The 24,779-nt window shown below is 48.4% G+C and overlaps 1 protein-coding gene across 1 annotated transcript in view; it reads right to left on the bottom strand.

Moving 5' to 3' along the window:
* LOC144173576 (thromboxane-A synthase-like) overlaps positions 1-5,998 on the bottom strand; it is a 51,974-nt gene extending 45,976 nt beyond the window's left edge. The window contains exons 1-3 of the mRNA XM_077701942.1: positions 5,882-5,998; positions 5,580-5,659; positions 5,137-5,233 (exon numbers count right to left, since the gene is read on the bottom strand). Of these exons, the coding sequence (XP_077558068.1) occupies positions 5,137-5,233; positions 5,580-5,632 (150 nt within the window). The 5' untranslated portion in view covers positions 5,633-5,659; positions 5,882-5,998. The remainder of the gene's footprint in view (positions 1-5,136; positions 5,234-5,579; positions 5,660-5,881) is intronic.
* Positions 5,999-24,779: the final 18,781 nt, after the last annotated feature.

Raw genomic sequence — 24,779 nt, 5'->3', positions numbered from 1 at the left:
CGCCGGGCCCGCGTCACTGCGCGCAAAAACGCCGATCTGCAGGCGCAAATGAAGTTTACTTCAATCCAATCTAATTGTAGCTGTGGCGCGTGCAGGAGCACACACGTTAATGATTTTAAAGCGGGTACCAGAAAGAGAAAATTTCAAGACTAGCAATCTTCCCTCACTATCTGTCGAACTAAAACTGGAGCAAAGGATGGTGTGGTTGAAGATTAGGACGCCCACCACACAGCAGTGGTTAGACACCATAGAGATAATATACTGACTCTAGAGGGAAAGCGCGCCGCTGAGCCAATGCATTGGAACCGTACGACACATAGTGGCAGACATGATACAACGATTTGAAGGTTGCCAGCTGAGTTTTTGCTTACTAAAAACGGCGAAAGCGATGGGTTGTAATCTGGCAACGTGCTACTGTGGCGTTTCCGCGTCCGGCTAGCGAAGCATGCCGGGATTAATTGTAACATGGCGGACCGCTGGCCAGCCGGATTTTGTGTAGCCGGCGTCGACAGCATTGCGTAGTTTATCTCCTGTGGGTAGGTAACCGACGTGTTTTCGGTTTAGCGTACGTGTGACTTATATGTACTGAGACTATTTGAGCAAGATGTGGCAACGCTCACACAACACTTGCGCGCAAGCTCGAATGCGACTGATCGCATGCGCGAGGACGCCAAGGAGTCAGCTGATCCGTACTGGGCGCACAGAAAAATGAATCTCCGTATGATCTCCGTGCATTTTCGCGCTGTGCCGCTTTATTTGCCATTCTGTGACATTTTGCGAGTCGCTCAAGGCTTTTCAAACGAAGTGAAGTGAACTGTGGCTTTAGCTCAATGTAAAACCTTTATTGACGCACACACAAAAAAAACATCGCATGGGCCAACGCTGATATTGCCAGTGAGTCGCGGCGCTTTGAAGCACAGGAACGAAAGAGCGCTGTCGATCGCAGGCCAACGGAGTGGAAGAATGCATGCCAAGGGAGTATGCGAAATACAGTCCGCGGCGTGTCCCGTTTTCCTTTCTGTCTGTATTCGTCAAGTTCTAGCTGCTTTCCACCACTTCAAAGGGAAAGCTTGCGGGACTGAATGCGCAGTATTGAATGGGCAGTAATTTACCGCACATAGCGCGCGAGGAGAGAACACTGACTTATTGATTTATTGTGACTGATTAAAAAAGAAACCGCATTTCGTTACCTATTTTTTCGTTCTCCCTTCACGAACGATTGCGCGGAAGTTCGAAGCACGAAGAGCTGTAAGAAGTTCCATGAATAAAACAACTGGAACCGAAGGATTATAAAAGCTCTTTTTATTTCTCTTCCAACGGGAACGATCGCTGGCTGCCACTCCGTAGCCTGTAGTGAACTTGCGGTAGTCAAGGTCAGATCGGAATCGCTGTTCCGGCGTCAGTTGAGGGGCAATAGATAGGGTGCTTAACGTGGAGAAAGAATGACAGCCTCGCAAGGCACTTGCTCAGCGCGGGCATCGGAGTTGTATAACTTGTATACGTTTTGCACGCACGCAGATCTGAGCCGGAGACTGCACACACACACTGCGCAAGTCAGGCGCAAGGGCCTCGCCACTTCCTACTAGAACACTTAAAAAAAATCGAAACCAAAACTGAACTACGCACTGACTCTTTCTTCGCTAATTAGAGCTTAAGTACACTAAAAGTTTTTTTGTAAAGCTAGTTTTAATTACTGAGGCGTTTATTTGTAACTATTTTGCTCAGTTCTTTGTTTTAGTTAAATAATTATGGCAAAAAATTTTTAGAAGGCTGATTACAATTGATCTGGCAACCATGAGAATTGTATCATGTCAGCGCCCACGATTCGTACGGTCTCGGGGCTCGCTTTACCCCCCTGTTAGACACCAAAGAAAAATTATACGGGATATTAAAGTTCTGCTGAAACGTTCTGACGCCTTCAATTGGAAAAAAAGTTCACTTCTTGGAGGAAGACCATGATCTACAAAATTTTCTCTGTTTTTAAACCCTTGAACATTTCACTGTTTTTAAACCCTTGGACATTTAGGGTTAATATTCGTAGCTTAATGAGAATAAATAAAACGCTAGCACGTACTGCACTAGCCATAAAAATTTAAAAAAATACGCGAGCTTCAACAAACGCCGTGAAACATCGCACGGGCCTGGAACGTGGAGGTTGAGTGAACGCGAAGACCACGCGCAGCCCTCCAAAAAACCAATAAAAAACTTAGCAGTGGCTTAGCTCGGCTATGCCAGGATATACGTAGCGTGGGCTAAGGTTCAGCTGGTTATTCTTAAGTTTCCTAGTTGTCTAGGCTTAGCTGATTATCATGCTTACTGTTGCTAAAACGATTTCCAAACCAATCCAATCCAATCCAGTCAAGTCCAGTCCAGACCAGTCCGGTCCACTCCAGTCCAATCACTGCTCGTCGCGAATGGCTCCTCCCGCAGCACGGCTCTCCAGAAGCCACGCGAAACGGCTATCAAGCGGCTCCGGCGCAGCGTCAGACTTGTCTAATGCGCAACGGAGGCGCAAAGCTAGGCACGCGCAGGCGCCAGTGCGTCTGCCGCGGCTATGACGTCACTCCTCTGGAATGCGCAGACCAGCGAATGTGCAGACTCAATTCTCTGCACACCCGAACTCCAATTGGATTGGATTTCAATCCAACCCAATCCACTTTAATCCAATCCAATTCAAGCCAACCAATCCAAGCCAATCCGATCCAAAGGAATCCAATGCTCCTCGCGCTTGCGCCGAAGGGCCCTTCACGGCACACGCGAAACTGCTCAACCTCGGCCAGTGTAGCTTACCCTACAAAATAAAGGTATCCCCAGTGAAAGGCACGGGCATCTGGAACGCAGCAACAACGGGCCCAGACAGGAGCCGTGTGCAGCGTGGCACGCTGTCACGTGACCTCGGGACAAAGCAATGAGCTGGAGGGAGCTCACAATGGCCGCCATGCTAGTACGAAAGCAAACATAGCAGGAAGCAACATTGATGCATCAATGGGCTTTCGCGTCGGCATTCGATGGAACGTCTGCCGTCTCCCCCACCAGCGAGAGTACTCACCAGCGACTGAGAATAAGTGCGGCATCAGGCAAATAAAGAAGATAATGAAGACAGAGAAGCCCATTGGTGCTACTCTAATTTCACAAATCCGGACTAGTGCTTGGGGCAGGCAGACACCGTCGTCCGAGTCGGCTGATGACGATAACACGCGTTTGCTTTCCACACGTGAGGTGTCCATCAAGTCCGCAACCTGGTTGATCGGGTTGACCAGACGTGGATTTTTAGCTTGCGTTGGACAAGCAGGTTCGTTCGAGTTCGGTAGGTTGATCGGGAGTGAGACGTCGTCCAGGTGCCGTAAGGGCCCTCCAGGGGGGTCCTGCCGCGGTCGCGTCACGAGGGTAAGGTTTGGACGCCTCTCGGTGGACTAGTTTGGCGTCTTCGTCGATGAAGGAGCCGCGGAGTCCGCGGTTGTGGGCACCTCGGGGCTTTTTCGCCGGATCAGGGGCAGGGTCTACTGGGTTGGACGACGGGAGCTGTCTACGAGAATCCGCTGAGCCACTTTTTTCCGTGTCGATGTCTGTGGAGCTGGCGGGCGAAAGAGACGCTTCGTTGGATGAAGAATATGAGTCGTCCACCGTCTGTTCATTGGGCTGACTAGTAAGCTCGTCGGATGATGACGTAGTCCTTCGCAGGCGTCGGCGTGGTTGTCATATCTTCTATCAGCGTCTCGTCGATGATTTTGGTGGCTTGCGAATCGCCATCGCTGGAAGACGAAGCGCTACTGGGGATGTCGTCTGGCGGAGTCTGCCACCGGGCCACAGTCACCTGAGGAATCTCGTTGGTGTTTCGAGAGTGTTCAGGGAATTCACTTGCTGCGGCCGCATAAGAACGAGGTCGCAGGCAGTCTGCCGTGGCGTGGTCTCCATTGCAGCATCTTTCGAACTCGTGTCCAAAGGTCTCGCACCGAGGATACCATGGCGTCTTGCAGTCGGAGCGGTTGTGGCCCTCTCGCTCGCATCGAGAGCACACTCTCTTCACGCTCCGGTACTCGCACCGGTCCTTGTATCCTCTGGCCGACAGGAATTTTTGGGACGGGAAACTTCATTTCGATGCGGACGAGGCGCACGCCGTTCTCAATGCGCAGCCTACCGTTGAAGCTCGGGTAGTGAACGCTAAGCACCCTGCCGTAAGGCGAAAGGGCTGCACCCAGGTCTTGGTCGTTCATATACCATTCACGGTGACGTAGATTATCTGGGGACCGATGCAGGTAACGGGGCACGAAGTGCCATTCACGACAATGGCACCACGCTCGTCGAGGGTGTTAGCTGCAGCAGCGGACGAGACCGCGGCACAAAACTTCATGCCTCCTTGGTGCTGGAGGTCCTTGAGGCCGTGGGGGCCAAAGACGTCTTCGATTGCATCAATGATGTCGTCAACAGAAGCATCCTTGGAGGCATCAAGCTTGAAGAATTTAGACTTGGGAATTGGCAGCCGGTATTTCACGGGAGAGGGATGAGTAGAGGCCATCTTGGACGGCGAGACGAGCACTCAGATGGCGGATAGCGTCCACAGACACAAGGGGTGGGGGCTACCCAACGCAAACCGAAGGGTCGACCCACAAGAAAACGAATTAAACTCACTTGACCGATTGGCCGCAACAGAGCTCGACTCAGCCACCCGGCCAAAGTGAAACAGAAACTCCGCAATAGTCTCGTGTACCCACAGCCAAATCTAAACGTCTAAGTCCGGTGTCAGTGTTCAGATTTGTCAAAATTGTTGAACAAGAACAGGAAATTACGCACATATAAGGCACAAAATCAATACATCAGTGATGTTTGCAGTGCTCCTTTATTAAAAAAATCACGGATGCTTGGTTTTTGCGATAGCAAATGAAATACCACATCAACTGCAGAAAACCGTCGTCTGCTGTTGCCTGCGCTACCTCTTGGCGGCGTTTGAGAAATCAAACGGCAATAGCAACGAAAGGTTCAACTAGTGCGGACTTTCAAATATGAACTTTTAACGGTATTCAATCAAAAGTAGCTTTCTACGCAAGTTCTTGAACCGCATGAACGGACATGTGTAACGTCTAAAACAGCGGTTTGCTGCGGTGGTTGCAGAAGCAATAAAAATATAGAAAGGCTCACCTTCCTGAACATTTCCAACATGTTACCAAACAAAATGTTTGGTGCTGGTCCAGGTATACCCAACTTTTTGAAAAACTGGAAGTGGCCTCTTCGTTTCCTGGGAAGGTTTACAGAAGCAAAACGACTTCCGCTATAACAAGAACTAGCTGCGAAAAGCAAATCATATTTCTCGCATTAAGTCATAGCGTTGAGGTTATTTCGGCCTGATATACAATAGCTCGGCGTTCCAGATGGCAGTATCTTTCAGGGCTTTCTGACATTGTTCCTGTTTACAGTGGCCATGCTAGTGCATATACGTTGTGTTGTCTCGAAATAAAAAGTTGTTAGCAGCAGTGTCGTCGTGTTCTTTTCCTTCAGTCCCTGTCGATATTTCGCGCTTTCCAGAACCATGATGTAATGCCAAATCGCCCAAGCAGTCACTGTTGCGGGTTAGGAAAACTTACATGAGCCAGCGTAGAAGGATGAGAGTAACGGTTGCAATGACGAGGTCCCACATGGTGTGCAGAATCAGTCAATCAGTTGCCTGCGTAAAGCGGTTAGCAGGAATAAAAAAGATGCACAAAAAGATGAGAAACTGTTGTGCACTATCCAATAACCTCATCCACTTTAACAGACTTAAAAGCGATGTGACTTCTGGTATTGCTTTGCAAAGGTATTAGGATATCCTGTAAGACGTTAGCGACGAGAGGGTCAACGTTAGTAGTAGAAGCATTGGGAGAACGACAACACATGGGGAAGTAGATACCCTGGAATGGGTGCTTTGTTAACAAAGTAAGCTGGCGCAGGATCTTTGCCACAACGTGTGCAGCCTGGGGTCCCGAGGAGGAGACTTGTCATCCCATCAGAGCTGCCTTGCCTTGACCCACATCGCACAACGCGCGTCAACCTGCTCGCCATTCCGGTCCTGCTCTCGTGGAATTTGCGGATTTCTGACAGGTGTTGGACATGTAGAAAATTGGGACCGCCGCTTTTGTGTCCCTATACTGGATTACCCAGTACGAAAGGTGATTAAAAGAAAGGGGAAAAAAAAAGAAAAGGTTCTTACATGGCCCCTTTGTTTGCACGATTACCGAATGCCCTTCTCTGTAAGTGTAATTTTAGTGTGTTTTCTTTGAATTACGAAATTGCGCGAGCTATTCAGGCATGAGCCTCGCAGTTTAAGCCTTTTGTGCTACCCCCGTTGCGGCCAAATTTTTTATTTCGTACGCAGGTTCTTGTTCTAGTTCAACAATTTATATATCAAGAATACTCCACCATAGTGTGTACGTTTGGGTCAAACGCGCGCGGATGGAATTTCCAAATCTGTGATGTCGTAACCTTGTTTAATTGCGGACGATGCGGCGACCCAGCAATATCTTTTTTTAAACCGAGTCAGAAGCCCAGACAAGGCAGGTGTATTGTCGCAAAGGGCCCGAATCAGGCTAACTTCCTCGTACTGACCGCGATGCCGTGTTGTGGCATGACGTCATTCCATGCCTCTCGCAGTTGTGAAACAAAAATTTCCTGAATAGATCGCGAAGCTGTGTGACATGTGGATGAGATTGCTTTGTGCGGGCACAACGTCAAATCGAGGACAGCGCGCCCTTAATGCAACCTTATCGCATATTCCAGTCAGGTTAAATGACGCGTACATGCGTTCCTGCCGTGATAGGGACGCGCATTCCTGGTGCAGTCAATGTTCTCTGTGCCGGAGCTGTCTCGTTGTTTTGGCAAACACGCTGTCAAATTTTTGCCGCAGACAAGCACACCCACCTCTTGGTAGGACTTATTTATTTCATTTGTAAAGTGCGCTTTAGCAGATCCGATTGAGAGCTTGCTCGATCAAGTGGGAGAGGGAGCATACGCGCTCGTACAAGCGACGCGAGCGGGTCTAGTGAACGCTCTAAGTGATTTGGAAAAAAACGCTCGTAAAAGGGTAGTAACGGCTGTATTCACTAACTCCTGACGAACTTTACTTCCCCGCAGAACGTTACGTAGGCTGTGCCACTAAGTAAGGAACCTAAATGCTATCATTACTAGTCTAGACCGTGTACTTAGCACTGATAGTAGCAAAATTCTATGAATTATTGAACGTAATAACTACAGCACTTTCCTCACTCCAAATAACGATTTAAAAGTTTTTTTTTGCAAATCCACATCCTGAATTGTATACGCTCACATTAAAATGCGTTATTCTAAAATTATCGCTCAAATATGTGATTTCTGCAACAAGCCCACCGACTCTATCAAAGGACTTTCCGCCGCTGCTGGGAGTAAAAGCAAGAAGAGCAGATGCACTTCTATGGTAACTAAGTTATACTCGCTCTCCCCGTGCATGTCGTTAGTTTTCTTGTTTAATTTATTTGTTGTCTAAGAGAGATATGCGCGTGTTGAATGTGTCTATGTCGTGCTGCGCGCTCAGTCGATCCACGTTGCCACGCGCAGTTTTTTGCTAGGTTATGCATGGCCAGTTAGTAAAAGCACTGAAGGACCTAGTTTATACTGGTACAAGTAACTGTTTAGTGTTCTGTTAGTAAGTGCCGCTACCTTTTTCTAAGAGTGATAGATTGCGAAGCTGTGCGATATTGGGATGAGATTACTTGTGACTATGCGGGCACAATTTCAAATCGACGATAGTGCGTGCTTTAATGCAACCTCATCGCATATTCTCGACCGGGCTCTGACTGAGGATGATGTCCCACTGGCACTCACGCGCAGCACAGTCGCAGGATACTTCGGGTGGGAAAGAGAGGGAAGGTTGACTGTTTCTGTTGTGCTCTCTTCGTATCGGCTCTTCGTATGGAACACGTGAGGTACGAAAAATTGCTGCGAAGTACACATAATCGTCCAAAACATTGAAGTTGCGCGAACCGGGGAGCGTGAGCCCGGGATCGTGTGCCGGGAAAAGGTAGTGCGGGAGGGGCCTCCGAGAGGGCTCTGCGAAAGGGCACAGCAGCTCGCGCCCGGAAAGGTGAAGCACCTGTGCCAAAGGAGGGTAGGCCCCTTCTGCACGCGCAATACGAGCGTTCTTGAGAGGCAAAGGTGTGACGACGGGGCGACAAGAATGTTCCTGGCTGTGGATAGCGAGCGGAATGAGCTTCCGAGGTGCTGTCCAGGGGGCAGGTCAAGGGGTGACAGGCGCGGCCGCAAAGTCCAACAGAAAGGCCAACAGCAGGTCAACAGGAGTCTTCTCTCACGAAAATGGACTCTGAGTTTTATAATCTCTATATTGAGGTTCTATAGAAGTAATAAAAAGTCACTTGAACTCATATTTTATGCACTGGAAGCATAGGGAAGTCAATAAACTTTTAGTTGCACAAACCCAAACGACATTTGATTGCGTTCAAGATATTGAGTCAAAAAACCGATCGTATTGCGTTTATATAGAGTGAACCAAAAGTACCATCTCATAAACTGCGGCAATAGAAGGTGAAAAGCCCGGCCATCTCCACTAACGTAAAACCTGGGGAGGGCCGAAGCATGCAGTGTCTAAGTGTATTCAAAGATTGTAAGTCTCTCTCTTGCCACACAGCGTGTGCTGATATACGCGACATCCCTATTGCGCACACGGAGGAAAAGTGAAATACGAAATGGAGAACTGCAAATTTTAAAGTTAAAGTGACTGCGGAGCGAAATAGAAGCAAGCAAGGAAGCCCGAGCGAAAAACGAGTGTCCCGGCCAATGTGTTGTTTTGGTACACGTATTTGCCCTTGAAGATGAAACGTTCTAGCGCGAAGCGTCGGAAAATGAATACCCCTGTGTTTTAGTATCGTCATCACATGAGAATAGGACGACGAACGACGACGACGACATGAAACGTCGACAGCCCGAGCCCCTAAGGGTCTTCGCCCCAATAATTGTTTATTACAAAAACGAAATAAGCTATGGCCTTATGCAGATTGAGTTTTACAGAATATGTATTGCGTTTCTATGGGGTCAATCGAACTTTTAATTTGTAGACTGTGGTCATTAGACAGGCAATAAACCTTTTAGTACAAACACCCAGCACGCATCTCAGTGCCTTCAATACGTTGAGATTTATTATACTCTGCTTTGCGTTTCTATAGGTGACCTACGGAGGTCTGGGAGTTTATTGGTGCATGCATGTGGGATTCTACTGCGCCGTGTGCCACGGCGCATGAACCGTGATCGCGCGATGGACAGCCGTCACTTCGTCTTGGGCGCACTTGGGAGCGGTGGCGCCTGGGGTGATGAACATCACCGCCGGACATCGCGAGCCCCTAAAATACTCCGCTGTTAAAACTCGCCACAAACTCTATTTAAACCTGACTCACAAGCAACAGCATCTTACGACTATATTCAATATTATTTTCATAAAAAGGTAATTGATGTAAATTTAATAAAACTCATCCGATATTCTATTCAAACATAGCTCATCAGCTCATATGCAAAACAATGTTATGACCTGGACAAGAAAGACTTTTGTAGAAATCTTATTCAGATAAATTTAACGAAAACCCGTCAGAAACTCTATTCAAACTTGACGCACACGCAACAGGTTGTTACAACCATGCTCACTAAGAATTTTGAAGAAAGTTCATCACCAACATCATCAACCTCCTCATGTCCACAGCAGGACAAAGGCCTCTCCCACTGAGCTCCAACCGCTCCTGTCCTGTGCTGCTCGAGCCCACAATTTACCCTCGAATTTCTTTATTTTATCCCTCCATCGGGCTAATGGCCTTCGACTTCTTCTAGACCTAGTATTACCGCTGGCTTTTATTCCATTCAAACATGTACCAAGTAGCCTAGTCCAACGTCTTGGTATCTTGGTATGCACTCTGGTACCCAAACTGACTACCGGCTGTCGGTTCGTCTCCCTACACGGCCAGCCCAAGTCCATCTCTTTTTCTTTTTTTGAACTATGGTATCTTCTACTCTAGTTTGTCTGATCCAGACAACCCGTTTCCTGTCCCTGAGTGTTATTCCTAACATTATTCGTTCCATGGCCCGTTGAGCCGAGCTAAGTTTGCTTTCTAGTTGTTTAGTTGTCAGGGTTCGGAGCGAACGCACACGCACACCAAATCCTGGCTGACCGTCCACTATTTATTCCGCACCTCTCCTCGTCCCCACTCCTCACTCTAGCGTCCCGCTTCGCCCGGCTGTCCCTATCCGCACGCCTCGCGCGGATTATTTTTAAAACTGTCCGCACGCCTCGCGCGGATAATTTTTAAAACTGTCCGCACGCCTCGCGCGGATAACTTTCAAAACTGTCCGCACGCCTCGCGCGGATAACTTTTAAAATTGTCCGCACGCCTCGAGCCCGAATGCAGCGCCGTGTGCCAAGTTTCTTTTTCTTTGAGTTATTATGGACGCCCCAGTTTCTTCCTCTCTCAACTTGGATGCTACCCGCGTGTTACGTTGTTGTGGCCAGTTACTTAACCCAAGTGCAGCGTTGGTCTGCTAACGCTCAGCTTCACGTTGCGTGCTGTCCTGAGCCAGCTCACGGGTGAAGCCGGCGTGCCAAGCCTTCGTCGGACGACGAGAAACGGCGACCACGACGACACCGATCCATCTCCTGAAGAATCCAGGACGAAATTTGCCATCGTTCGTTCTGCACTTACTCTCCTACAAGTCGCGTTGCCATCAGCAATAACATGCAACAATGTGCCAGAGATCACCACACGAACAAATGCCGTGCTGTGATATGGCGGCGAATACAGTGAGGTGAATATGATTGTGTGCATCGGGGCGTAGAGCTCGACGTACTGCCACATTCGGCTTGTGATTGCGGTGACGGCGTAGTACATGGTAAATGCGCGAATGAGGTGTGTACGTGGTCCAGTGCAGGGTGTGTTCTCTGTGGTATCGCCCTTCATGTCGGCGCATTCGGCGGCTAAGTGCGATGCTTGCGCGGGCAGCGACATGGATCAGCGGGAAGCTTAAAGGGGCCATGCAGAAACGCAGGTTTGGTTCATTCGAAAGGTTGCCTCGTTAGATACATACTGACACCATTATTAACGTAAACGTCACTCAAATAAGCTATATAATTATAAAAAAGGGAACGGCCGTGTGACCCACAAGCTCATTTCACGCAGCAGAACCCATGATGTCATACACGCCAGCACTGGGATTGGCTGAGGCCGGCAAAAACAAGCACAAATTAGGCAGAGCTTATAAGTTTGGGGAACAAGTTATTTGCGCTCAAATTTGGGGCACATTATTTTTATAGAAATAAGAATGGTGGGATAAACGGTGGAAGTTATGAAAGCACATGTAAACGTATAAGTACCGATGCGTACTGCTATTGGTACTGCACGCACTGTGCTTGTTTTAGCTGCACTGCACTGCGGCTCTTTGGGGTTGTCTCAGACAACATTGGCCGATTGGTGTAAGCAACGGCGTATTACAGGCCATATTTGTCGAGCGAGCACCATGTGTCACGGAACGATTATTTTCTCCCTTAACAAAAACAAGCCAGATACAAATATGGTCAAAAACAAAGCAAAGGCAGAAAACGGCCCGCTACGGTATGCTGCTACTATCTAGGTTGATTAACGGTAAGCAAGTCTCCGCTTCGCACCAAGTTTAGCTTGAAGACCCACTCTGATGTTGTCGTTGCAGATGTCATTAAAACTCACAGTTTGATGTGAGAATCAAAATTTTAACTTAAATTGATTATTTTGCAGCGAACAAAGCATCGCTTACTTCCGTACAAGCACTGGGGGCACTATAAAACGTGAAATCTTTTGAATAAAATAAACTTGTACCATGTCTGCATAGAAGTGCACCTTCTGCAGCTGCGACTGCCCTACCTGGACTAATTACACCCAGTAACGGCACAAGATGACCGTTTTAACAGATAAGCCATCCGCACTGTCGCAGTGCTTTGGTGTCCGTCTATTTCCTTGTGCAGGAACACACCCAGCTCAGCATTATCATGGACTTTGTAAATGAGAGCAAAAAAGAGCGATGGTCCTCCAGTTGCGAGTGGCCTTGGTGCTATATTCATTTTCACGGCGAGCCTCCTCACGCCTTCCCTTGTGGTGTTTTAGAGCCATTGCTACTATTTCTCTGGCCCACTTTGTGTTGCACACAGAAGCAGCCATTCCACTGAGAGGAGGGTGAATCACCTTTGCAAGCCTCACCCATCCAGACGTGAAGTCACCTGTACTCATTCTCTAAGACGTACGCTGTGCTGTCAATGCTGTAAGCACTGTACAACACAGGATAATGTCTATGCTAGTTCAGTCAACACAGTGAAGCGCTTGAGGTAACTGGATGATGCTTTCGAGTCTGCCAGCATATACGGTCGCAGTTCAAGATCTCTATACAGTAGTTGCAAGAGCGCAGCCTGAATGTTTGTAACCACTTTGCCGACCACACTTTCCCTTCGCCTTATGTGAATCCTTGCCAAGTAACTGTCATCAGGTCCTGTTGCCTTCTGTAGCTCAAAAATCTCTGCCCTCTAAATGTCCTGCTACATCTGCTCCCTGCCTTGTACTGTTTCCAGCAGGAGGAAGATTCTCCCACACAAAGGCAGTCTAGACCGGCCGACCTATGGCTGGGGAGGATGCTGATCCTTCACTGTGGAACCAAGGCCATTCTTGGCGGTGTGTGCAGTGAAGGTAGTCTATTGATTGTTGGCCTGTGTGAGGGACTGCTGATAGCACTGCATATACTCCACCGTTCCCGCTATCATTACTGTTCACTGCCCTTTCCTTTACCGCCATTTCTACCCTTTTGCTCACTTTCTTCTCAATCCCTTTTAGGTCTCCCTGTTTTTACACTAAAAGGCAACTTCTGAAGGAAGAAAAAAATGGGTAGGAGGAGTAGAAAAAACTTAGAAGCCAAATAGTGTTCAACAGAAGTCGTTATGCGACAACGGCAGGGGTTTTCAATTATCAGTCCTGGACTCTCTGCGTACTCCCCAAGAGGCAATCTGACATTTCTTGTTCGCATGTATTCCTGTGGTGTGGAGAATCTTGCGACTACCCGTGGACAACAGGTAAAATGTCACTGTAAAGACCCAGTATATGGCTCAGGAATTAAGTCAACTTAATGCATATAGATGAGACTGAATATTTGTCACTTGAAAAATCTTCATATTCTTCACATTTGGCTCCATGTTAGCTCCTTCTGCACTGGCAGGTTCCAGTGTACCATTTTCGATCAAGTAGCTTGCTGAAAGATACCGAACACTTTCCAATATCAACTTCAGATTAGTTATAGTGCAGGGGGCAGTTTGTAATGCATGCAAAAGCCAGAATGTTTTCATGGCTAAAGCTATGGCTACGTGATAAATCCAGCATGTGTAACATCAGTTGTTAGGCCAGCGGCCGTCCTTATGTTTCTTCTCCTCTCTTCGTTTCGTTTGCACCGATTCCATCCAAAAAACACTGTCTAAATGTATGCACAGCTTCATCTAACAACTAGGCCATAAACTACTGTTCAGGCTAACAGCAGCCACCCGGAGTTAAGATCTGTGGAAGAGAAGGTGAGGAGCATGATCCACAAAAAAAATTTGAAAACGACATGAGGCTGTTAAAAAAATCTTATTGTGCTCAACTTCTTGCAGAAAAACGTTAGTAGTGCGTGAAAGCGGATTTCAGAGATTAGTTTATCTTCGGCGTTTCCTTCAGTAAAGTTTTACTAAGGCTGCTCTCATTTCACAAGCTGACATCGCAAGTATGGCGAGTTTAGCAACAGCACTGCCTCGACATTGAAATTGTATAATGTAAGGTGTTTCAACTGTGATGATTCCTGCACTCAATAAAATGCAACAATCATGCCCTTAACAATCGCATATCACTCCACATTACTACCCCTCCTTTTGCATAATAACACTAAAAACTACTGCATTCTAATTGTACTTGACATGAATGAAAACAACCTCTGGGCACCTTTCTCTGGCACCGATGTCACCTATTTTCCTTCTCATTACAAAATTATGAACAAGTTAATGGTCCTTTTATAACAGCCTGAAACGAAACTGTGTTTAATTTTTCCTTTGTGCTGAGTGAAGAGTGGGTGCTACTAAGCCACCTATGTCGAAAACAGCCCTGGGGAGGTATTCTCGAGTTTTGTCCCTTTTGCATCCCTTTCAAAAGTGTCCCTTTTGGCGAGCCCTGATTGACTAAAAGCCAACAACCAGAAGTGACGTAACGCAAGCGCGGCAAACCTACTGCCAACCTTCTTCCATGCTGCCAATGTCCACCTCTTAACCGGAAGTTACGTCACGATGAAAGGGACGTTTTCAAAAGGGACAGTTACGAGAATACCGCCTCTATTCTCATCTTACTTGCCCCTGTGAAAAATAAAGGCGATTTAAGGTCACAGGGTAAGCCCTATACTACCTATGCATTTTTGGCCATTTCGAGGTACACTTTTATCGGCATCTACTAAAGGCATCTACATAATGCGTACATGATTTTCTTTCAAATTTGGGGCTGTTTTAACTGTACCAGAATTACTAAAATCACACTAAAATTACAATGTTCACGAATTTCTTTCCGCCAGTATCTAAATTTTGGCTTACTTTACATATTAAAAATTTTGTAACAAGAAAACCAGTGGGTGCATATTTTCAATTCTGGCACAGTAGATGTCACAACATGTAGATGACAGGAAAAAAGTATCGGCCGGTTCTCCTGGAAGATATAGGAAATAATGGTACCTACGTGAAAAACAGTTTTGAGATAATTGAGTTAAAAAATAAGAAATGAGGCGAAAAACCACTTTTTTGCCACAAACACCACTCAAGTCATTTATTTAGTAAGCACCAGCTTCATAATCACCGTCGAAATCATGTTTTCGCTTTTCAGCCAGTCGTCTGTCCTGCCTTGCCTATTTAGTCGGCTGTTGTGCAGCTCTGTTCACAAAGTATCTTTACGAACAGAGTCAACCTCTTTTAGCCACTTGTTGGTGCTGTTGCGCACAGGGTTCATTCCGAATTATTTCGAATGCTGGCTCTTGCAATGCTACCATCACTGAATGAAAGACCAGCACCCAATGTTGCAATCCTGAGAGGGTGAAGCCCAACAAAGACATTTTTTGGTGCGTGGCTTTGAAGCACAAATGTGGTAAAAACATGATGCACAGTATCTTTGGATTGCCTTGGATGAAACATCAGCTATGCAATGGCTTCCAAGCAACTTCTTAATACAGCTCATTCCAAACTAAGTGTTTTGATCTGGAGCTGGGAGGTTCTTGATGGAAAAAATGACAATAAACACGGAGCACATTCTAAAATCGGACATGGTCACTTTCTACTTGCTCACAGAAAAACTGTTTTTTAGCCAGAAATACAACCTTGGAAAATGTGCATAAGAAGGTGTACTTCCCTAATAGCAAAGACAAAAAAAGTCACTTTTTTAAGAAATTTGGCTTACCCTTTGCCCTTAAAGGACTACTGACATTAAATTTCCAATTTGAGCAACTGTACAAATAGCTTATTGTGTGTATGTAATCTTTCAGAAGTTGGAACTTTACTGTTTCATAAAACAATTTCAATCTTTGCGCATATTCAAAATGCGAAAGGCGACATCTGATGTACGCCATGGTCACCAAGAGAGAGATAAAGGGGGCTCTGCAATGTGAACTGGTGAGGTCAGCCCTGCTAGTGACAAGGCTTGCTACGCCACATGGGCTTGCAATGCCATACTACAATGAGTGGTGAATGCTGGACATTAGGGGTACAGCAGGGAGAAGACAAACAAGAAACGTTAAAAACGAGAAACAAGGAAATACTGCTAGCAGAGTCCAGTGCGTAAAAAGTACATTTTAAAGGAAATCATTAATGTAAACTGAATCAAAATACAAAGTAAATACAAAGTAAACGGTGCAAAAAAGGGAAGAACACCAACCCAAGAAAAAGAAATTGATAAACACCACAGCATGAGAGAGTACATATCTTGAGACACTTGCACTGCCTATGGTCTAAAGAGATATGTCAAGTTCAGTCTCGTAGGAAGAAACGAACATTGTGAATAACTTCTCTTTTAATATGTGTGCTGTTTATGCACGCATAATACAAAAGATTAATGGATACATCCTCTCTAGAAAGAACTCTCAAAGGCACACTGTGATGACTATGATATAATCTCCCTTCTCAAGAGTGAATGTATACATTGGTGGCACAGGTTGGACAAATGGAGAATTTTTGGCTAGGGGTCAACACATATCACATTATGTGACAAAGTGTACAACAGTGGCAGTGTGTTGGTTCTGCACAAGAGAAAAAAACAGCGTAGCTGGAACAACTACAAAGAAAAATGTGACACAGCCAGTACTCGTGTGATGAAATGCTTTCCAGTGCCCTCTTTGGCATCATAGCAGACCTTGAGTTGTGTACAATTTTGTTGAGAAGCTTTGTATATCCAAGGCCGCATATTGCGCATGTGCTAGTGCCAGTAGGCAGTGTTCTCCAGCCTGCACCCCACCCTGCCCTGGGAAGCCGCATCTATAAGTCTGAAATGCATAACCCCTTTCCTTCTTTCCCGCCCTGTGTCCACTATATAAATAGGATCCTCCTGCCCCACTTGCCCTACACCCAACTGCCCTTCACACCCCATGAGTATGACCCCTTTACTGGGAGTGCCATCCACCATACCTGCCTAAGCTACCACATCACCTCCTGGAAAGACTGGCTGAATGCGGATAAGATAATGGACGAGAAGTCGATGCAAGAACTTCTGGCAGCCCACTGCCTTTGGGTTAGTGAGGGACTCTGGGAGATTTGCGGACTGGCCGCCTCCTAATGAAGATTAAGAGACAGCCAGCCAGCCTGGACTAGGGATGCCTAGATAGTAGTTTTTTCTCTCTCTCTAGGCATGAATACCACATTTATAATGTTTCGACGCGCTCATAACCGCAGAGCATACAATGTGCCGCTACTCAGAAAGAATGTAGCAATGCTGCATGTTGTTGAAATGCATCAGACTCGCTTCATATAACAGCAGTTTCCATGAAAGCGAGTGCTTTAAAGTGGAGCAGTTGTAATTAAAACCAAATTTTTTGGCATGAAGTCCACTTTAAGACTGATTTTTTGTACGCAGCGTTTTGGAAGGGTCTTTGGCACCTCACCACATCTAGCATAGCTAGGACATCACGGGCGAGCTATTTGGTAAACCATAATGCTCACAATAGAAATAACGGGCAGATTAAATGACAGCAAACAGCGCTTCTTTCTTCTCCTTTTCCATGAGTTGTTTTTATTTTGTGCTGTGAGCATTATTCTACGTACCCTCGTGTTACGTTAATAATGGTGTCAGTATGTATCTAACGAGGCAACCTTTCGAATGAACCAAACCTGCGTTTCTGCATGGCCCCTTTAAGCTTCCCGCTGATCCATGTCGCTGCCCGCGCAAGCATCGCACTTAGCCGCCGAATGCGCCGACATGAAGGGCGATACCACAGAGAACACACCCTGCACTGGACCACGTACACACCTCATTCGCGCATTTACCATGTACTACGCCGTCACCGCAATCACAAGCCGAATGTGGCAGTACGTCGAGCTCTACGCCCCGATGCACACAATCATATTCACCTCACTGTATTCGCCGCCATATCACAGCACGGCATTTGTTCGTGTGGTGATCTCTGGCACATTGTTGCATGTTATTGCTGATGGCAACGCGACTTGTAGGAGAGTAAGTGCAGAACGAACGATGGCAAATTTCGTCCTGGATTCTTCAGGAGATGGATCGGTGTCGTCGTGGTCGCCGTTTCTCGTCGTCCGACGAAGGCTTGGCACGCCGGCTTCACCCGTGAGCTGGCTCAGGACAGCACGCAACGTGAAGCTGAGCGTTAGCAGACCAACGCTGCACTTGGGTTAAGTAACTGGCCACAACAACGTAACACGCGGGTAGCATCCAAGTTGAGAGAGGAAGAAACTGGGGCGTCCATAATAACTCAAAGAAAAAGAAACTTGGCACACGGCGCTGCATTCGGGCTCGAGGCGTGCGGACAATTTTAAAAGTTATCCGCGCGAGGCGTGCGGACAGTTTTGAAAGTTATCCGCGCGAGGCGTGCGGACAGTTTTAAAAATTATCCGCGCGAGGCGTGCGGACAGTTTTAAAAATAATCCGCGCACCTAGCGCCATCTCTCCGCGCTCCGTAGCACTACTTGCTCCTAACCGTGGCCTCCGCGATCGGCTGCCGGCGGCGCGCCGAGCAACGGCGCGCCGCCGGCAGCCGATCGCGGAGGCCATGTCCTAACAGGTCTCCCCCTCCTAAAACGTGAACCTCTGGGCAATGAGAGTTCATTCGCGTCATTTGCACCCACGCATTTCGCAACGCGGAATGCCCCAACCTTTGAGGCGCGAGTTTGGCCGAGAAGCCCGTGGCTGCATTACTCAAGACATGGTTGTTGCGGAGCACAAGATAACCCTCCTGTATTGTGATGTGCTTCCTGTGGCAGTCGTAGTTCCTCTTTTGGGCCTGCCTTGCAGCGTCTTAGGCGAACTCTATTGAACTCGAGAACTTCCGTAAGGCTCTTGGTGACCTCAGCAGCAAAGGCACGATGAGCTGATGCTGGTGGTTCGGTGTCGTCCTTTGCTTAAGCTTGCTGCCATGGTGTCCGCAATTCAAGGCCACAGCACAGGAATGCTGGGGTGTACCCCGTGACGACGCTTTCCGCTGTGCGTATGGCGAAAGCGATCTCCGGAATGTGGCGGTCCCAGTGTTTATGGTCAGAGCAGTAGGCCCGGAGGCACTCCTTGACGGTTCCGTTGTGGCGCTCCACCATTTGTCCGGCCGGGCGATAGGGCACCGTGTGGCGGTCTGTGATGCCCCAGTGCTTCAGATGACCTCGCCAGAGGTTGCACACAAAGGGTTTGGCGTTGTCGCTGGAAATGGCGACTGGTACGCCGTGCCTGCAAAAAACTTGCACCATGCATTCCACCACTTGCTGGCCGGTGGCCGCACGTAGAGGGAAAAGCTCAATGAATTTGGTGAACTTGTCAATGACCACCAGCAGGTACTTGTGCCGGCGAGGCGTAGGTGGCAAGGGTCCTATGATGTCCACACTGAGCTCCTCCGTAGGTGCGGTGGCCCACTGGCTGCTCATAAGGCCCCCGGTTTCTGACGGCAGGCCTTTGTGCGCTGTCAGACAGGGCAACACCTCACTTATCGGAACACATCGGCCCGCATACCCAGCCAGACAAAGCCTGCAGACACGCGCTGGAGCGTCTTGAAAAACCCTGCATGGCCACTAGTCGGGTGGTCATGGGCCATCTTGAGTGCCATCTGGTGGAGGGAAGTGGGCAGCCACGGTACCGTCATATTGCGTCTCAGTTGCACTAGCAATCCGTTTGTCTCCAATTCTGTAGATTACGCCAAGTCCTCAATAAGGCGCCGGTGCTCTGCATCGTCAGGGAAAGCGTTACTCTGCACCGCCATCTTCAGGTCAGCCAACATGAGGTCCCTGGCCTGTTCTTGAAAAAGGTGGTCTGCATCACTGAGCTGGACACCGTCGGCTGTTGCGGTCACTATCACAGATTCCTCGAAGCTGATCTGAGGCTCGGGTTCCCGTGCGGCAATGGGGAACAGTTGCTCTGCCAGAGATGGGACTAGGGCATCTGGGTATTCGGCGGGTGCCCTGCTAAGAGCATCGGCTGGGATGTTTGCCAGCCCTCACCGGTGGCGAATCTTGCAGTTAAAACCCTGCAGTCGCAGAACCCAGCGCTTGACTCTAGGGGACGCCTGGTCGGTGCTGAACATCCACGACAGCGAGGAATGGTCGCAGTACGCTTCGAAGTGCGTAAAATCCAAAGAAGGCCTGAATTTGTCGACTGCCTACACAACTGCCAGGCACTCCCATTCTTGAACCATATACCGCCACGCAGCCTCCGTCAAAACGCTCTTTATGAAGGACACTGGTTGTAGCTCGTCAGAGTTCTCGGCTGTTTGCAGAAGGACCGCTGCTATGCCTGCCTGGCTAGCACGTGTTTCAACCACGAAGGGTCTGTTCAGGTCCGGCCAACTCACCACCACATCGTTGGCCAGGCAGCCATAAATGCCTCAGCCTGCTCATGAGTCCACTTCCACTGTTTGCCCTTGTTCAGGAGGTTTGTGAGTGGGCGGGCAGTGATGGAGAATCGAGGAATGAAGGCACGGTAGTACCCGACCAGCCCCAGGAAGGCCTGGAGCTGCTTGATGGTCTGAGGCTGCGGGTTCGCCAGGACTGCAAGTACCTTTTTCTCATCAGGGCTTCATTGGCCCGGTGAGATCATATGACCCAGGAAATTCAACGACTGCCGACAGACCTGCACCTTGGCCGGGTTGATGGTAAGCCCTGCGGCTTTGATGCGACGTAGCACCTCTTCAACATGCAGGACGTGCAGCGGCTTCATTGATCGTGGGGAAGCCGCTGCTTCCCCACTCTTCGGGCCACTCAAAACTCGTTAAACGTGGCATCGCTAACCTTTGCCTGAAAAACGCGCTTAACAAATCTTGCTTTCATAAGTGCGAGCACAGTCTGTTGGCGCAAGTGGATCGTCTAGGCAAGGCGGGATACCCACTGGCGCTTGTTACCTCTGTGGCAAATAAGCTCCTGGGAGACGTCAAACGTTCCCTCAGAAACGAACCGCCCGAGGCTGACGTGAGGGACCAGGCCAAGGGGAAAACCGCAGTTGTCCCGTACGTACACCACCTTTCCCATAGGCTCAAGCAGATCGGTGCCCGCAGCAATGTAAAGGTAGTTTTTTCCGCTCCTGAAAAGCTTTCAAGGCTTTGTAAAGAAACTTCCCCAGGACAGAAGCAGAAAAGGACCTGCAAGGTCAAACACAAGAACAAGTTCGTTGCGTGTACCAAAAATGTGGTGTATGTGATTCCCCTCTCCTGTGGTCGCAAATACGTGGGCCAGACATCCCCGTGTTTAAATGATCGACTGCGGGAGCACAAATGGAATGTAGAGCGTGGAAACACGGGGCACCTTAGTGCGCACTGCCGAGATTGTATAAAATGTAAAGAAAGTAAACCTGACTTCAATCAGACTGTAACAATAGCAAGACATCACAGCCAGTTAACAAGGGAACTTATCGAAGCTTCTGAAATGGCCCGCCTCGGAGGGGATGCATGCGTGAGCAAGCCATCTGTGACTCTATCACAAAAGGAACTTTCGTATCTGAACATACGAATCTGAATGCACGTGTCGCACAAGCTGCTGTCGAACAAATATTTTTATCGTTTTTCGGTTTTCGTGATTTTGTCTTATCTTTGTTTTACCGTATTCCGATTTTATCATGCGTGTCTTGGGTGTGCGTGGCGTGACCTCAAGAATGTACCGGTGTGCGCACAATTTCTGTGTATATATTTGCCTTCTTTTCCTAATAAATCTTAGTTGGAAGTAGCGCGTGTCCCTGTGCTTCTCGTCGTCCCTCGTTTTACGTTTTGCGCTTTGAACGGTCTTGCAATGGAATACCAACTTGCCCAGAAATCCGCCTTAATCTTCAAAGAGGATGAGGCCAGCCGCAGCGTGTGCAGTTCCATATTCGTCTTGGCGCCGGAAGCTTGTGCCGACGCCGTCGCAGTGGAGCCCAGGAGACTGACACTAGAGCCCGTGTCGAGGAGCGCCTGGAAGGCAGTAGACCCTATACGGGCGTCCAACAGGGGTTCCCTACTGACGGCTGTTGTCGCTACCTGTAGCGCGCCTTTGTAGATGCTCGCCGGGCCAGCACCTACCGCCCGCCGTTTCCCGGGCACTGAGCTTGAAAATGTCCCGGCTGCTGGCATCGGAAGCACAGCGGCGGAGGCCCCAGCCGGTGGTCGGTTGCGCAGTTGCGAGCGATATGCCCGAATCCCCCGCAGCGATGACATTGCGTGGGAAGTCCACTTTGTGGTCGCCATTGCGGTGTGGAGAAAAACGGTGCCGCTAGCGTCGACAACGCAGCGCTCCCACGAAACTGGTCGCGGAGGTACGACGGCTGGAGCGCTGCTGGGTGAAGCGGCCTGCCGTGGCCCGTTGGCTGCGCCAGCGACATGGGAATCGCGGACGCCGAAGCGGTGAAGGGGGCCGGGGGAGTTCGGCCACATGCGTTGCTCGCGGTAGGGCAGAAGGCCAGGTCCCGGGCGACTGCCTGGTGGAGGTGGCGGCCTGTACTGGTATCGGCGCCAGGCTCGCTCCGTGAGCTCGTCGGCCTCCTTGGCCAGCTCCGCAAGAGTCGCGAAACTCCTCCCCTCCACCAAGCCCTGCAGCTGCGGGTGCATTTGCCGCGCTACGCGGTCCACTTTCTCAGCCTCTGGAACTCCTTCGCCGATGCGCTCATAGTACGCCGCGATCGTTCATAGTACGCGAAGGCGGCTTTTGTGACCCCAAGGTCTATCGTAACCATCGTACGGTATTGAATGTTTGATATGCTCGCTAACGAACGCAATAAATAGTATACGTGCCGGTTTTCAGTATAACAAGAATGGAAACAGTTGAATATGCCCTAGAAGCTCTTTATTGTTTTCCAACCCCTTCAGGCGTAATGAAAAAATCATGGCCTACTCGGGATGATGTTCGATGAATTGAAGAAAATTATTCTTACTCTCTTGTCCTGGACTGAGGAGTCCGCCCAACCAGCTGGATTTTACTGTGAAATAAAGTTTTTTGCTCCTCCGCCTCCTCCTCCTCTTGAGTGCAGTTTTACTATAACGCATATCTGAATAATCGGAAGACATCGCTGCAAGACATGTAAAGAAATATCCTTCCAAGTAAATTGAATATTTCACCCGTAAAAGGGGGTGGGCGATGTTTCGGGGGAGGGCGTTCACTCGGAACTTTCCGGTAATCTAATCAAGACGCGAGCGTACATTTCGCCGGCGCAGGGGGCTGGCTACTACAGTCGCTAGAAATTCTAACCTCTGTATCGCTATGTAGCGACGGTACAAATAAGTTACCGTTCACGGAAACTCAACTGGTAGCGAAGCTTCCATAGAAGCCCATACCAGAGTCCTTCAATCCTTTACTGGTCACGAAACTGCTCCGTAACTCAATGGGAGAGCTTCATATGCTGCGTTAGGCCGCCGCGCGGTGGCGCCACCCTCTCACTGAGGTCACTCCTCGGGCGGCGTTGCGCTGGCTCGAACGGCGGAGCATCGGCGAATTGTGTTTGTTTTGTGCGGGGAAAAAAATGTAACGTGCATCTCGCGCTCTTGTGATGCGACTTAAGTAGTGCAACGACGATGCCTAACATGTGTTGCGTCCCGGGATGTCGTTCCTTGTACAACGATACCACAGAAAATGTTTCCTTGTTCTGTTGACCGAGCGACGGGGAGCTGCGAGAGAAATGGAGGCGCGCCATTCCAAGGCAAGAAACGGGAGATTTCAGCTTCGATTATAAGTGTGCGACAGTGTGTGGAAATGCACTGGGTGTGAGAATGGAAAAAGCAATGTACCCTTTTGAGAGCATCGTGGAGCAGAATTTTACAAGGCTAACTTAAAACCGGATTTTTGTCATATCAGTCAGGTTGTAGCGGTGCTTCATTACCTGTTTGCAAACTTGTATTACCTTGCGCTCAGGCTCGCGTGTAAAAAAGCTTTGGGAAGTCCTTGTGCTTTTATTTTTCATATTCCCGCGAATTATCCCTTAGGGTTCGTCTTGTTTGTTTTGTAACCGCAAGTGGCCGATTCCGGTTTCTTATCTGGCGGTTCAACCGGAGCGCCCGTTTGCTCTTTTTGTCGTACGTCCCGTCGGGCAATATTGTTTGATATGAAAAGGGTGCCACCTTGTCACCAACTTGATTTTTTGTTTCTTCGACAATGTTCTCGATCCCATTTCCATGGATCTGAAATTAATAACGTTCCGAGAGTAATGCATGCATAGCAAACGCCGCGCAACTCACTTTATTGACGTTCATCTGTGCACGTCACACTCCGGACTGCTTCTTCGACGTTTTTGTTTCATTCTAGTCTTCTGTAGAACAGGAGCTCGCTAGCTCGCTCCGTTCAGAAAAGCTTTGCGTCGTTCTTGGCTACGTGGCAATATTCTGTTTCCTCCATGTGCTCCCCATCGCAGCGCGAAAAAATAAATTTTTGTACGCTGGACCACGCTCTTTTGTCTCCCTTCGTAACATTATATTTTTTTAATCGACCAGATTTAGGAGAAATCCCCAAGGTGGAGTAAGTTTCTGTGAAGGAAAGTTTGACATCCACCTAAATGCAGCTATACGGCTACAAAGGAAAGCTATACAGCTTTCTCGGAAACTTGGCAGTTGAATAAAAATTCGTCCTGGACTTCGTCCTGGTCCAGGATCCTGGACCAGGACGAATATTTCATCCTGGACCAGGACGAATTTTTCTTCAACTGCGAAGTTTCCGAGAAAGCTGTATAGCTTTCCTTTGTAGCCGTATGGCTGCATTTAGGTGGATGTCAAACTTTCTTTCACATTGTAATTTTTTGCGTGTGATAAAATCAGTTTTATTGTTTTTTTTTTCGCTTCCTGTTTTTGCAAGGATTTCAAAGCGTGGAAGCGGAAAGACACATGGTGCAACATATATCTCTTCGTGTTTTGATCCTTCGCGTTTCTGCAGCGTTTTTAGATGTTCTCAAGTATGTACCCACTAATTGAAACGACAATACTATTGGGCTATCTCTTTTAGTGTTCTGTGCATTCCAGAGCAATCAACGGATGCATTAGGCGTAGTCTGAACGACGCGTACTTGGTTTCTTTCAGTTTTTTTTATTGTATTATCGATAGGCCCACAGCAGTCCGTG

This window comes from Haemaphysalis longicornis, unplaced genomic scaffold (genome assembly GCF_048455015.1).
Source record: "Haemaphysalis longicornis isolate Haplotype H1 unplaced genomic scaffold, Haemaphysalis longicornis Haplotype H1 scaffold_3, whole genome shotgun sequence".
NCBI lineage: Eukaryota > Metazoa > Arthropoda > Arachnida > Ixodida > Ixodidae > Haemaphysalis > Haemaphysalis longicornis.
Note: the sequence above shows the minus strand (reverse complement) of the source record. Positions and strands in the feature narration are given on the sequence as shown.